The sequence below is a fragment of the Marmota monax genome, unplaced genomic scaffold (genome assembly GCF_021218885.2).
Source record: "Marmota monax isolate L192 unplaced genomic scaffold, Marmota_monax_Labrador192_F-V1.1 WCK01_AAM20220418_F8-fsc00004, whole genome shotgun sequence".
Taxonomy (NCBI): domain Eukaryota; kingdom Metazoa; phylum Chordata; class Mammalia; order Rodentia; family Sciuridae; genus Marmota; species Marmota monax.
Genome location: NW_026692881.1, coordinates 19759516 through 19774957, shown reverse-complemented (window position 1 = coordinate 19774957; position 15442 = coordinate 19759516). Strand labels below are relative to the sequence as shown.

The 15442-nt window shown below is 32.4% G+C and overlaps 1 protein-coding gene across 2 annotated transcripts in view; it reads right to left on the bottom strand.

The window, feature by feature from the left end:
- Nucleotides 1-15442, bottom strand: part of Slk (STE20 like kinase) — a 61114-nt gene that overhangs the window by 26049 nt on the left and 19623 nt on the right. For both annotated transcript variants that reach the window (XM_046450162.2, XM_046450163.2), the window contains exons 2-8: nucleotides 8996-9160; nucleotides 7101-7149; nucleotides 6471-6620; nucleotides 3615-3687; nucleotides 3244-3438; nucleotides 2122-2203; nucleotides 247-375 (exon numbers count right to left, since the gene is read on the bottom strand). In XM_046450162.2, coding sequence (XP_046306118.1) covers nucleotides 247-375; nucleotides 2122-2203; nucleotides 3244-3438; nucleotides 3615-3687; nucleotides 6471-6620; nucleotides 7101-7149; nucleotides 8996-9160 — 843 coding nt within the window. The remainder of the gene's footprint in view (nucleotides 1-246; nucleotides 376-2121; nucleotides 2204-3243; nucleotides 3439-3614; nucleotides 3688-6470; nucleotides 6621-7100; nucleotides 7150-8995; nucleotides 9161-15442) is intronic.

Genomic DNA, 15442 nt, shown 5'->3' with positions numbered 1-15442 from the left:
TGTTTACAATGGTTTAATATCTATATTCAATAGAAGTTATTGAAGTTATAATTTAAGGAATTAACAGTTCTTCAACAATAAATATGAGAAAAATAAGTAGTAAGAAGCAATCGTTATTAACTTCACTTTTAAAATTAAAGATTTTATACTCCCAGCCATCAGTTTTATTCCTTAGATGTAGGTACAATCCCCCACCTCAAAGCACAACTCTAAAAACTAAATAAAATTTCCTTTCTAAATACTGACCAGAGAATTTTCTGTTTCCTCATCATCATCTTCCTCTTTGCCATCTTCAACTTCTTCTGTTACTTCAGCCTTTGCTTCTGCTATCAATTCTCGGATTGGTTTATTGGAATCAACAGTAACAAAGGGATGCTGTTGAGCATTAAAAAGAGCATATTCAGTAACAACTGAAATACCTGCCTGTAAAGGAAGTTTCAAACATAAAGCACACATACTAACAGGGTAAAAATATGAGTAGGAAAAACATAAACAACTTTGCAGAATATTACATTTAGTAAAGTAAGGAGGGGAGGAGGTTAACCAAAAAAAAAAAAAAAAAAAAGAGAGAGAGAGAGAGAGCTTTTGGTCAAAAAATCCACAACTGGATTTTTTGGGGTTTTTTTTTTTTAAAACAAACTGAAGTAGGCCAGGCACTCTCCTATAATCCTAGCAGCTCAGGAGGCTGAGGCAGTAGGATCCTAAGTTCAAAGTCAGCCTCAGCAATGTAGCAAGACACTGTCTCAAAATAAAAAATAAAAGGGGCTGGGGATATGGCTCAATGGTTAAGTCCCCCTGGGTTCAATTCCTGGTACCAAAAAAAAAAAAAAAAAAAGATTTGAAGTAATTTTTATCAAAAATGAAAAGATCTGTTATATATGGGTCCTAGAAACATATTGTTTCTGTATATTTAAAAATTTATCATTAAAAGTTTTAAATTAAAATGTAAAGCTAGTTTCAAGTCAGTACAAGTCACTTCTTAAAAAAGTAATAGCTATTAAGCTATTAAATCCTCAATAAAGCTGGGTATGGTGGCACATGCCTGTAATCCCAGCTTCAGAAGGCTGAGACAAGAGAATCACAATGTCAAGGCCAGCCTGAACAACTTAGCAAGACCCTGTCTCAAAATAAAAAGGACTGGAGATGTAGCACAACAACAGAGCACTTGCCTAGCATGCACAAGGTCCAGGGTTTAAAAAAACCTCAACAATGAAATTACAAAAAGCTTTACAGTTCTATCTAAAGTATCTATAATCACCTATTTTGTTTCTGAGATGGTTTTAATATTCTTAAAAGAAAACATTCATCTCTGTATACTCAACACTTAACAGTGTCTGTCACAGACTAAAACTTTCAAAGTAGTAAAATAATATTAGAAAGTGTATACTAGGGATATGCTTGTTGCACACAGCAAGGCAATTTTTTCCTGCTTTCCTCCCAACCCTCAAATAAATAGGTCAGGACTAGTACAATGTAGGAGTTACACAAATCATTCTAACAGATTTGTCATTCTGTTTATTTATCTATAATATTAATTATTTGATAAGCTTTTATTTCAAATATTACAAGGAGATCCCACTAACCAAAATTAAATTATCTGATCACTTTAAAATCATTTTTTAAAAGCCAACAATATTTACTACTGAACACAATAATAAAAAAAAATTAAAAATTAATTAGTTCGTGGTCCCTGTCCATAAGGAGCTTGCTTTCTAGTAATTAGAGAAATATAATGGAAATAACTAACAAAAAGAAAAGAATGTAATTAAACTGAATCAAAAAAACACAAGAAAGGGCTGGAGATAGAACTCAGTTGGTAGATTGCTTGCCTTGCATGCACAATGTGCTGGGTTCAATCCCCAGAACCACAAACAAAACAAAACAAAACAAAAAACCCACAAGAGAAATGGCTTATAAGAAAAAATGGCTTAATTTCTCTTAGTAATGGCAGCACATGTTGGTAAAAAGCAAATGTTGACTACTATACCATGTATTTCATCTTTCCACAGAGAAACTCAAGTGGGAAAAAAAATAACCACAATAAGTGAATTTGAAATTGCATTATTTTTAAGAGATGTTAAAACAATACAATTTGCTATTATCACACTATCCCTATTTTACCTGCAGTAGTTGAGATGTAGTCCACCTGGCATCCACATTCTTTTCCAAGCATTTCTTTAGAAAGTCCTTAAAATTTGAAGACCTTCAAAATAAAATTTTAACAATGACATTCTATTTTACTTTCTTGTTATTAAAATCAAACAAAATTCCTTAATAAACTATGCTTAAGTTTAATTATGTATGAAATCTTATTCATTCACCATTAAGAAACCTAGTTGGGCTGAGGCTGTGGCTCAGTGCTAGTGCACTTGCCAGGCATGTGTGAGGCACTAGGTTCGATTCTCAGCACCACATATAAATGAATAAATAAAATAAAGGACTATCTATAACTAAAAAAAAAAATTAAAAAAAAAAAGAAAACTGGGGCTGGGGATATGGCTCAATTAGTAGCGTGCTTGCCTGGCATGCGTGAGGCACTGGGTTCGATCCTCAGAACCACATAAAAATTAAAAAAAAAAAAGAAAACCAGTTAATGAGTATAAGATGTTATAAAACTTATTCTTCTATAAATATATATTAGACATATATTAAGAAGATACATAGTTGATCACTGAGATACAGCTATATATTTACAAGTATGCCAAAAAATCACAAAGATTATCCTATTATACTAAATTTCAAAAGGATATATCAACCACATATATACGTTACTTTCTTACACCACAGAAAATACCTTTTCATGCAGAACTCACTCAGGTTTTTCTCCTGTGTGGTGTAAGAAAGTAACATACATATTTTTTTCCTTTTTTTTTTTTTTTTTTTGGTATAAGGATTGAACCAAGGGCACTCAACAGCTGAGCCACATTCTCAACCCTTTTTTTATTTTCAGACAGGGTCTCACTAAGTTGCTCATGGTCTTGCTAAGTAGCTAGGGCTGGCTTTGAACTTGTGATCTTCCTGCCTCAGCCTTTAGAGACACTGAGATTACAGGCATATGCCACCATGCCTGGCTGATATAATTTTTTTTTGTATTGTCATTAAGTCTTGAAAATATAACCAAAATCAATTTTCTGATTCATGTAGTTTTTGTACCACATAACCAAACTTAAATGCCCTTGGAAAATTAGAAAAAATAAAACGTTAAGTTTTGCTTCCTGAAAATCTTTCTTTAGAATAATTTACCATCGTGATGGCTGTGCTAATGTAGGAGGTTCAGATTTTGCTATTTTTAGCAGCACTCGCATTGGATTTAACTCATGATGAGGTGGTTCTATCTCAGCCATTTCTATTAAAGTGATACCCAGGGACCAAACATCAGCTTTATAGTCATAGGGTCTGTCCTTCGACGTCTCACACATGACTACTTCAGGAGCCATCCTACGAAGACAGAGAATTTGAAAGTTGTTACGATGTTTAATTTAAGAACTGTTATTAAAAAAAAAAAAGAACTGGTATTTCAAACCATACAGACAATATAATAATTATTATTTGTTATTATTATTGAATTATAACTACTGACATGACTAATACTGTAAATTCATAAAAATACCTACCAATATGGAGTGCCAATAAAAGAATCCCTTCTTTGAATTGTCCTTGTGTTTTTAGCTGATACTCCAAAATCCGCTTAAAATAAATAAGCATACATTAGCATTAATGATAGCTTTTAAGCACAGTTAATTGTATTCAATGGGGCAGAGAAGGGGAATATTACAAGAGTGAATAAGGACACTCTTATTAAAGGGTAAATAAAATAGAAATAATTTCTCTACCATTCTAATCTTGACTATATAGTACCACTTTTCAAAAGCACTGCCAAAGTTTACATCCTCAACACACTAATACCACCATCTTCACATCTTCAGATGTTAAATTCTTCAAAATTGAAAACAAAAAATAGTAACTTCCAAATAGAAGAGTTTATCCACTTCAAAGCAAACATCAACTAAATCAACATTTTTTCCTATGGTGTAAAAAAACAGAAATTCTACCAAAGGAATCTTTATGACAGCATTATGATTTGCAAACATTCTTGTAACTGTATCAGAAAAGAATTGGAAACTTTGTGTTTTCTGATTTAAATTATAAAAATAGCAACATTGTAGCTTTATCAGTTATCAACTCCATCTCTTCATCTCAGAGCTCAGATAACCACTAAAGAACCAATTCATTGTTTTGAAAACTAAATAAATAAAAAGAATAAAGCATTTTCCTATCTTTTAATATGAACTATAGTTCTAAATAGTCAAATAGTTAAAGAAAAGTATCATCTTATTAAAAAAGATTGACAATTCATTTTGCCACCCAAATCAAAGAAGAAATCTAGGTATGAAGCATCTAAACACCAATAGCTGCTAACATCAGAAAAGAACAAAGGGAAACATTGCATGTCTCTTGATGAAATAATGCAAAACCACCTGTTTGTTTTACCAAAGGATCAGACTTGAGACTCATCAAGATTTTGGATTCAGTTACCAATTTGAAGGAAATATAAAAAGGAAATTATTGAAATCATCATTAAAATGCAATCAGCAAAAAGCAGTTGGAGGGAAATGATATAGGTCAAACAGCCCAGGTCCTTTGGGCAATGTTTTCCACCTTGCTTTCATTATTATTTCACTGAAGGACTCTTTTAAGACAAGTTTTCCTAATCTCCCCAGCCCACATAAAAATTTAATACCACACATACACTGTATGTATGTTCATGTATTCTGGATCTTTGAGGGAATCACAAACCACTATAATATCTAATATTCTTTGCCCCAAATATACTAATTATTGTTCCCTGGATAGAGACATTATTGACTCCATAAGAATGCACACTATCATGTTAAGAAAGAGATATAGGGGGCTGGGATTGTGGCTCAGCGGTACAGCACTCGACTAGCAAGTGTGAGGCCCTGGGTTTGATCCTCAGCACCACATATAAATAAATTAAATAAAGGTATTGTGTCCACCTACAACTAAGAAATATATATAATTTTTTAAAAGAAAGAGATATAGGGGATTCTGCAAATTAAAGGAGACTTAAAAAGAAAAATGTATATATGGGCAAGTTAAAATTTTTATAGAGATGAATAATGGGTGACTGAACCATTAAGAAATGCAAGGAAGTCACTGCTATAAAAATCAGGATGAAGCGTGGAGAGAGGAGGGACAGTGACTGAGATAGACAAGTAGAAGAACCTCTGGGATGTCTAACAAAGTTTAATTTTTTTTCCCTAGATGATAATTTCAAAAAACTTTTGCCTAAAAAGCTACAAAGTAACTAAGCTAGATGGTTTTTTGTGTGGTTTTCTATATCTATGTTATGTCACATTAAAAAAGAAAAAAATAATAATATTACATATATGTAGATGTCATGACAAAATAAAATAGCTAAAAAAATTTATAATAGTTGCATGTATTTTGTCCTTTTAATATCCTTCCAAAATGTGCAAATTAAGACTCCATCACTATATATTTTTTTTTACAATTTCATATCTTATATGGGATGGGTTCTATCTTCCATTTGAATAATGGATGAAATAATCTCCAATCTAAAATCTACATCTAATTCTTACAAAGTTCATTACTTATTCCTTCAGTGTAAAAAAACAAAATTAAAATACTAGTACTTACACTTACTTTAGGTATCCTTTTCAAACCTAATGTTACTTTGTTAGTTTATCTAGGGTACTATATTAATAACATAGAGTATAAAACTAAACATGAAAAAAAGAAACCTGCTAGATTTAAGTTTTGGAAATAAAGATAAAATTGAGTTAGTCGTACTATACTATATTTATTCTAAATGTAAAATATTAACATGTATTAAACCTATTCACAAAAATTGAAGGGAAAAAAACCTATCTTTTAAAAGTTTGTCCTTTTGAAAATAAAAAAAAAAAAAAAACTATACTTATGGGCTGGGGTTGTAACTCAGTGGTAGAGAACTTGCCCAGCATGTGTGAGGCACTGGGTTTAATCCTCAGTAGCACATAAAAATAAATAAATAAAAATAATGGTTTTGTGTCCATCTACAACTAAAAAAAAAAAAAATTTTTTTAGGGCTGGTATTGTGGCTCAGCGGTAGAGCGCTCACTTAGCACATGCAAGGCCCTGGATTCGATCCTCTGCACCACACAAAAATAAATAAAGGTTTTGTGTCCATCTACAACTAAAAAATAAATTTAAAAAATTTTTTTTAAACTAACCTTTCTTACTTTTCTTTTAAAGTGTTATATTAAAAACCTATAGGAACTCTGGAAGCTAATGCATATTTATCTAAGGAACTATTTTAAAAAAACTAGTAAGGAGTAATTCTTCATATGTCACCTATTTGAGCAATAAAATAATATTAAGAAACACATACACAGTGTATATCTCAGAACACAAATACAAATGTTTTATTTAAATGAATAACTTACCCAATTTAATATCTCCATCTAAGGTAAAAAGAATGTTGCCAGCTTTTAGATCTCTATGGATGATTTTATTATCATGTAAGTAGTTCAATGCCTCTAAAGTCTGCTTGCAAACTACTTGTATTTGGGACTCAGTTAATGGTCTCTCAAGTTCTACAGAAAGTAAAAACAAATTTTTTTAATTTTAAAAATCTGCATTTTTATACAATGAAAACATAGCAGTGAGCTATATCCCCTTTGGTATATACCATCACTGTGAACTTGTCAAAGATCATACTCCATATCTACAAAATAACTTTCCAGATATATTATACAACATTTCATTTTAGAACTACAATTATCCAAGAATATGAAAACACAATTAGGGGCCAGGATTGTGGCCCAGTGGTAAAGCACTCGCCTAGCACGTGCAAGGTGCTGGGTTGTATCCTTAGCACCACATAAAAATACAATAAAGGTATTGTGTTCAACTACACTAAAACAAAATTTTTTAAAAATACAACTAAATTGATTTTTTAATTCACTGAACTTCACTCAATAATTATATTACACATACATATATATAAATGGTTGAAATCCTTTACTCTTAAGTGTAATTTAAGAGGTAAACATAAAGAATAAAAAGGTATTTACCAAGCATCACAGCATCTACTGCTCCACCTGCACAAAATTCAATGAGGATCTGCATGCAAATAAAAAAGCACATGTCTAAAACTACATTGAGTTTCAGAATTTCTTCTTCAATTTAGCAAAAACGATAAAGAAATAGATACTGAACAATCTGGGTTATATAAACAATATTATGGTAAACATGAAGATTTTCTTTGTCAAAAGAGTTATAATTCTTAAGTAATATACATTTAAGAAAGCACAAAGAAATCACATTATGAAAGGAAGTGAGTTGTTGTTAAAATTCTCTAAAATTACCAGGTACGGAGTTTTTATTCTATTAAATGTTCACTTTTTTCATCACGGAAAGATTTTATTACTCCCATTTTAAGATAACTATTGTGGAATTATGTAATCAATTATCTTCATTTTTTAAATATATTAAGACTAAATCATAAAAATAAACATACAGATTTCTTTCAGCCTAAAAAAGTAGAATAGATAGATAGATAGATAGATAGATAGATAGATAGAATGTATATGTGTATACACACACACACAGCAAAAGTCCCTGCTTTTTTCTCTCTCTACAATACTTAATTTTTTCAGGTGTTTGCCAATTATATATTTTCAATGTCATTATATTCTGTAAAAAATAATTTAGAAGGTATATCATTATTCATCCTCTAGATGAGTAAACAGATTTACAAAGGTTAAGTGATTTATACAAGCTTCAAACTGATAAGACTAGGATCAAAAGTATAAGCCTTCTGCAAGAAGTGGTGGCACATGCCTGTAAACCCAGAGACTCCCAAGGCTGAGACAGAAGGATCACAAGTTCATGTGCTATGCAAGTGCTCTACTACTGAGCCATAACCCCAGCCCCTGGATCACAAGTTCAAAGCCAGCCTTAGCAACTTAGTGAGGCACTAAGTAACTTAGTGAGACTCTATCTCAAAATTTAAAAAAAAAAAGGAGAGGGGCAAGGGCTAGGATGTAGCTCAGTGTTTAAGCACTCCTGGGTACAATTTACAGTTCCAAATAAATAAATGTGTGTGTGTGTAAAAAGCTATTTGAGGGTGCTGGGGCTGCAGCTCAGTTGTAGAATGCTTGCCTAGCATGTGTGAGGCACTGGTTCAATCCTCAGCACCACATAAAAAATAAATTAATGAACAAAAATATTGTGTATCCATCTACCGCTAAAAAAATATTTTTTAAAAAATTTAGATTTCCAGTCAATAATTCTTTATGTTGCTTACTCTTCTCCCCTAACACTTTGCTTCTTTCTTCAAGGAAAAAAGCTAAAACTCCATTTTAAAATCTCTCTTGATTAAACTATGCTAGAACAGAACAAGTAACTGACTAGTTATCATAATGAATATTAACATTTTACTTTTGTATCTGTGCCTATTTTCTTAAAAGTGAACAAAATTTATATCTACAACCTTAGCCACTATATAATGCACTGAAATTGAGCCTGGTAATATATTAAGATATTTAACATTTACAATAAGCATTTTATACTTTATACATGATTTACAAAAATTTTTAGGATAAAAATTTATAAGCAACTTCTAGGAAAACAAAGAAAATTTAACAAATTTAAAATAAATACTTAAACTACAATAAGGACATCTAATTTCATACTTTGGGAAATTCAATATTCTTAACCAAGTTTTTCTACCTGGATCCAATGTCAAACAATTAGGATGAAACTGGTATAACTGGAAACTTAAATCTGAACATCTGTTGAAGCTGTGGGTAATTGTGTTATTAATGACTCGGTCATCCACAGATCAATTCTCATTCAAGTAATATAAGTAAAATATAGAAGAGGTAATACATAAAATAGGTTTCACTCTCTCTTTAGGACAATTATCTCATTTAAGCCATTCCATAGATCAGTAAGAAATACTTACCCAAAGATTGTTTTCATAATAGAAAGCATCTAGAAGCTTGACTATGTTTGGGTGATCACAAGATGCTAATATATCAATCTCAACCATATAATCTTCAAGTTCTTCTTCAGATTTAGTGTCAATCACCTTTGCAGCTGCTAAAACATTGGTCTCTTTATTCTGTGCCTAAAAATGAAAGTACCAGAAGTGTCACACTTCAAATGAATACTTTTTAAAATTTATTTTAGAGAAGTTTCAGGTTCACAGCAAACTTAGCAGAAAACAGAATTCCTTTACACCCCCCACTTCCTCCCTCACACACAAAACCTTCCCCACTACCAAGTCTGCACCAGGGTGATAAATTTGCTACAACTGATAAACCGACATTAACACATCATTATCACTCAAGCCATAGTTTACATTAGGGTTCACTCTTGGGGCTGCTCATTATCTATTACTTTCAACAAATAAACAAATGGCATGTATCCACCATTATAACATAACACAAAAGTTTATTTAGTGTGCCCTAAAAATCTTCTGGCTATTCCCTTCTCTCTTCTCACCAACTTCTGGCAACCCCTGATCTTTTTATTGCCTCCTTAGTTTTGCCTTTTCTAGAATGTCATAGTTAGGATCTTACCATCTGTAGACCTTTCATATTAGCTTCTCTCCCTTAGGAATATGTAAAGTTCCTCCAGGTCTTTTCATGGCTTGATAAATCGTTTTTGGTTTTTTTTTGTTTGTTTGTTTGTTTTTTAAAGTACTCAATTATATTCCAGTTCAGCTGTGCCAGTTTATTTATCCATTCATCAGATAAAGTATATACTGACTGTTACCAAGTTTTGGCAAATATGAATAAAGTTGCTATAAAAATGCATGTGTAGATTACTATGTGGACATAAGTTTTTACCTCATTTGGATAAATACCAAAGAATGCAAGTGTTGGATCCTATAGTTTGTTTAGTTTTGTAAGAAACTGCCAAACTATCTTCCAATGTGGATGTATCATTTTGCAGCAACGAATGTGAATTACTGTTGCTTCAAATCATCAGCATCATTTAGTATTATCAGTGTGGATTTTCACCAAATAGATGTGTAGTAGTATCCTATTGTTTCAACTTCCAATTCCCTAATGATATGAGATATGGAGCACCTTTTCTTTATTAGCCAAGTTTATAAAGTTTATATCTTTGGTGAGGTATCTGTCCAAATTTTGGTGAGGTATCTGCTCATTTTCTAATTGTTGAAGTTTTGGTGGGTTTTTTGTTGTTGTCTTTCTTTCTTTCGTTCTGTTCTGGTTTTCAGTGCTGGAGACTGAACCGAGGACATGGCACATGCTACGCAATTGCTCTACCACTGAGCTTCATCCCCTGTATTTTTTCTTTTTTTTTTTTGAGAGAGAGAGAATTTTCAACATCTATTTTCTAGTTTTCAGCGGACACAGCATCTTTGTTTGTATGTGGTGCTGAGGATCAAACCTGGGCCACATGCATGCCAGGCGAGCGCGCTACCGCTTGAGCCACATCCCCAGCCCCATCCCCCTTACTTTTTAAAATTTTATTTTGAGACAGGATCTCACTAAGTTGCCCAGCTAGCCTCAAACTTACGGATACTCCTGCCGGAGCCTCCAAGTCGTTGGAATCACAGACATGCAACACCTGGCCAATTTATTGGTTTTTTGTATTGGGCGCTTGGGGATTTGAATCCAGGGTCATATGCATACCTGGCAAGCACTTTACCACTGAGCCATATCCCCAGCCCCAATTTATTGTTGAGGTCTTTGCATATTTTGGATAACATTCCTTTATCTGATATGTGCTTTGAAAATAGTTTTCCCCCACATGTGGCTTGTCTTCTCATTCACTTGACATACTTTTTTTAAAGATAAATAGTAACTACAACTTGCTATGCTTACTGCTAAGTGCTTTATATGCAGAAGAGTTAGTGCTTTAAATCATCCCACTGAGTGGGTCAGAGCGCTAAGGATTCAAATTGTGGTTTTGCCACTTATTAGCATGTTGCTTGGGGCAACTTTAAAAAAAACGTGTGTGTGTGTGTGTGTGTGTGTGTGTGTGTATTCAATACAATGTTTGGCACATATAGTAAGGATTAAAAAATATTAGCTGTAATTATAACTACTAATTAATTTTAACAATACCACCATGATACTTTATTATACCTACTTCAAAGGAGGATATATATAAACTTGGGCAGGTAAAAAAGGTTTCCCCAGGTCATGTAGCTAATAAGAGGCAAAGAGTTTTTATATTCAAGTCTGCTTCCAAAGTGCACCCCCCCCTTTTTTTTTTAACCTTTATCATCATCCTTAAAGAGTATACACCCATTTTGATATAAGGATTACTTTGAGGTAAAAGCACTTGAAAAAACAAATGCAAGAAGAAGATTCTTACAAAGTTTCCCCATTCTCTTCCTGAAAAAAGATTTAAAAAAAAGAATCCTACTCTGTGTACCAAAAGAAAAATGCTTCAAAGAGAGTCATAACAGAACATTCTGTACAAATAGACCTTATTAAAACAATTCTTATTTTCATTTAGTCTCTCCACACAATTTACCAACTTTTCTGCAACAGTCTCTTTCTTTATTCAACCTAATACAAAAAGCATGTAGGTTTTGCCTTTCCTCTGCCACATAAAACTTTTATTAAATTTTATGCTTTTCTTCTGCTAATCTATGCCAATTTAATTCTCAGGTCCAAAGGGCAAAAGTCAAGTTTTTGCCTCCCCTACACCATTTCCAGTCTTTCTGTCTTTCTATCAATTTGGTCATGTTTCCTTGCTCTAATTAATTTAACTTTTCTATTTTCTTTCTTTGGGTGAATAACTTCTCACCAAATGGAAAGTTTCAAATATGTGATAGAGCCGAGATTATTTTTTTAGAAATCAGATTTTAAAATACGAATCAGGTTGTTTTAAAAGACATTTCAGTATTATATGTTATCATCACTTCAACAAAACTGCATTATTATCTTAAAAAAAGAAAAAAATATTAAACTTTAATATTTTTTAAATATTAATTTAAAAAAATATTAAACTTTAATATTTTTTAAATATTAAAGTTAATAACAGCATTTGAATCAAATGTATGATATGTCAAGATCATTGTAATGTTTTGAGCAATAAAAAAATTTTAAAAAAATAAAATAAAAATTAAAAAAAAAAGTTAATAACAGGGGCTGGGGTTGCAACTCAGTGGGAGAGCGCTTGCCTAACATACATGAGCACTGGGTTCGATTCTCAGCACCACATACAAATAAATAAAAAAATAAATAAAGATTCATCAACAACTAAAAAATATTTTTTAAGAAAAGTAAATAACAAATGTTTCAATACATAAATATCCAAATCCCACTTTTAAGAACTTATCATAAAGATATAATTTCATAAAATAAAAATATGCCTGCATAAAAATATGATCGAAGCAATAATGCTAGAAAAATTGAATCAGCCTAAATGTCCATTAACAGGAACTTCCTTAAATCATGTAGTATAGTTCTACAATGGAAAATTACAGTCTTTAATCAATTGACTAATCAATTAATATTTCTTAAGATGGAATAGTAGCCACAACACATCAATGACTGAGAGAAAACAAGAATGAAAGGTATGCAATTTCCCTAAAAATTACACATGAGTTTTCACATATTGATGGCTACATACATGGGGTTTCTACACTTATAAATTTCTGTATTTCTCACACTATTTTAATTTTTAATGGATTTGCATTCTTTTCACAGAATGCAGAAGAAATAAAGTACTAAAAAATAAGCATATAAGAAATTTCTGAGATCTATTATCTAATCTTGGAGATAATAAAAAGAATAAATGAAGCAGGTATCAGGCTTGCACATGGACATTGCCTAAGTAGATTATTGCTAAATTTTAAATTTTGGGGGGGAAAAAATAGAGGTAAAGAGAATACTACTGTTTGGGGTTCAGAGAATATCCTTCAGATATTAAAAACAATTTCCTTACCACTCTAAAAAAAACATTCTAATCCACTACATCATCAAATCTGGAATGCCTTTTTAAATTAGCTATTATTTCTTAGTCCACTAAGGATAAAAGCACTTGGTAATTAAACTATGACAATTCATCATTTAGAATTTTTCTTTTCTTTTTTTTTTTTTGAGAGAGAGAGAGGGAATATCTTTTTTGTAGATGGACACAACACAATGCCTTTATTTTTATATGGTGCTGAGACTGAGAATCGAACCCGGGTCCCGCCCATGCTAGGCGAGCGTTCTACTGCTGAGCCACAATCCCAGCCCCATCATTTAGAATTTCTATTATGCTTTTTGAACGGGTTCTTTTGGACATACTTAAAAACAAGCTGTTATCGCATAACTATTATATAAAAAGCTAAATAATTCTTCCTATTCAAGTTTGACTCTTCCAATAACTATTTTTTCCAGTTATATAATGTCTGTGTTTTCCCACACAAAACTGTCCTCTGGCCATTAAAAGCTGTGGTGATGTGGCTTTCTTAAGAGCATCCCACCAGTGTCTCCAAGGTTTTCTTGGAAGCCAATGAATCCTGTTTTATAGGTTATAATGCTGGTACGTTCTTGATCTTACCACAGGCACTAAATGAAGATTTCTGGAGAAGAACCAAGACTCACACAGACTCTTCAAAAGATCCTCAAATAGTTTACTGATTGAAATATTAAGGGTTTGCAAGAGAATGATACCAGAATACATGTAAGTTCACAATACACAGGAATGACTGCTGTATCACGACCACTACCTGGCCAAGAATAATGACAAGATGGTGTCAAACAAAAACAAAACAAAAAGACATTTCCGACTTTCCCAGTTTCAGAAATGTTAAAAAAAAAAAAAAAAGACCTGTTGTAACTGGTAAAATATGGCATTAAATTTGTCTCCCTCAGAAAGAGACTTAGAATTGAGTCAATAATTAGAACTCACCCTCCCCTGAAGCAGATGGAATAAACCAGTTAGAGATGAACCCTTCTCTTTACCATTTTAACTTAAATTTGGAAGAAAAAAATCAGAAGGAACATATCCTTAGAGAAGAATACTATAAAATATAGGCCCTAGTAGAAAACCAAGAATATTGGGAGTGGAGCTACAAGTCATCCTGCTTCTGCATGCTATATATTCTGCATCTCTAAGATGTCCTAAGAAACAGTAAAGATGTATTTTTTACTTGCAAATGAAATAGGATGAAGGGGAAAAAGCAACTGACGCTACATAACCTCTAAAGTTCTAGTAACAGATTCTTTATTTTACTGTCTTGTATATTATATCAACAATGGTATCATTTGGTTTAATATAAGTTATAAATAAAAGTTACATTAGAAAGTACAGTGCCTCCAGGAGCTATGAATATATTTAACCTTTTGAGATGTCCAGAGTTCAATCCCCAGGGAGGGAAGGAGGAAGGGAGGAAGGGAAGGAGAGAGGGAGAGAGGGAAAGAAGGAAGGTGGAAAAGCACAATGCCTCTTATGTTATTGCTTGAAAATAATTTGATTACTCATAAGAATCTGGTTCTAAAGACCTCTAAAACAATAAAACTGAAATAAACACTGCTATTGTATGACACTAATCTTCAAACAAATATAAACAGACTAAAAATAATTCTTAAGTGTCATCTATATAATATCAAAAGGCATGAAAATGCTTCAAATAAGACAAAAGGTTTTTTTAGTGTTTTATTTATTTATTTTGCTTTTTTTATATTGTTCTGGGGACAGAACCCAGGGCCTTGGATATGCTAAGCACATGCTCTACCACTGGGCTACAAATAAAGATTTAATGAAATAAGCCAGGTACAGTGGCGTATGCCTACAATCCCAGCAACTTGGGAGGCTGAGGCAGGAGGATTCCGAGTTCATAAGCCAGCCTCAGCAAATCAGCAAGTCCCTAGGCAACTTAGTGAGACCCTGTCTCCAAATAAATATAAAAACAGCTGGGGATGTGGTTCAGTAGTGAAACACACCTGGGTTCAACCCCTGATACCAAAAATATACATATACTTTTTTTTTTTTTTTTTTTTTTTTTTTTAAAGAGAGAGTGAGAGAGACAGAGGTAGAGAGAGAGAGAATTTTTTAATATTTATTTTTTTAGTACTTGGCGGACACAACATCTTTGTTTGTATGTGGTGCTGAGGATCGAACCCGGGCCGCACGCATGCCAGGTGAGCGCGCTACCGCTTGAGCCACATCCCAGCCCCTATACATATACTTAATGAAATAACTAAAGATTAATAAAATAATGGAATAACAAATTCCAGATATTAATTTAAAATATAATTTCTGTTGCTTTAAAAGATTTCTAAAGCTTAGTCATCAACATTCAAAATCACTGTTTTTACTTTCATGACTGATCAATACAGCTTGGTCACTTTACATAAATAAATAAGGAGCTGAAGGAAAGCATATCTTACCTGAATTTTCTGTACTGGTTTTATGCACTGAAAAAAGGTGG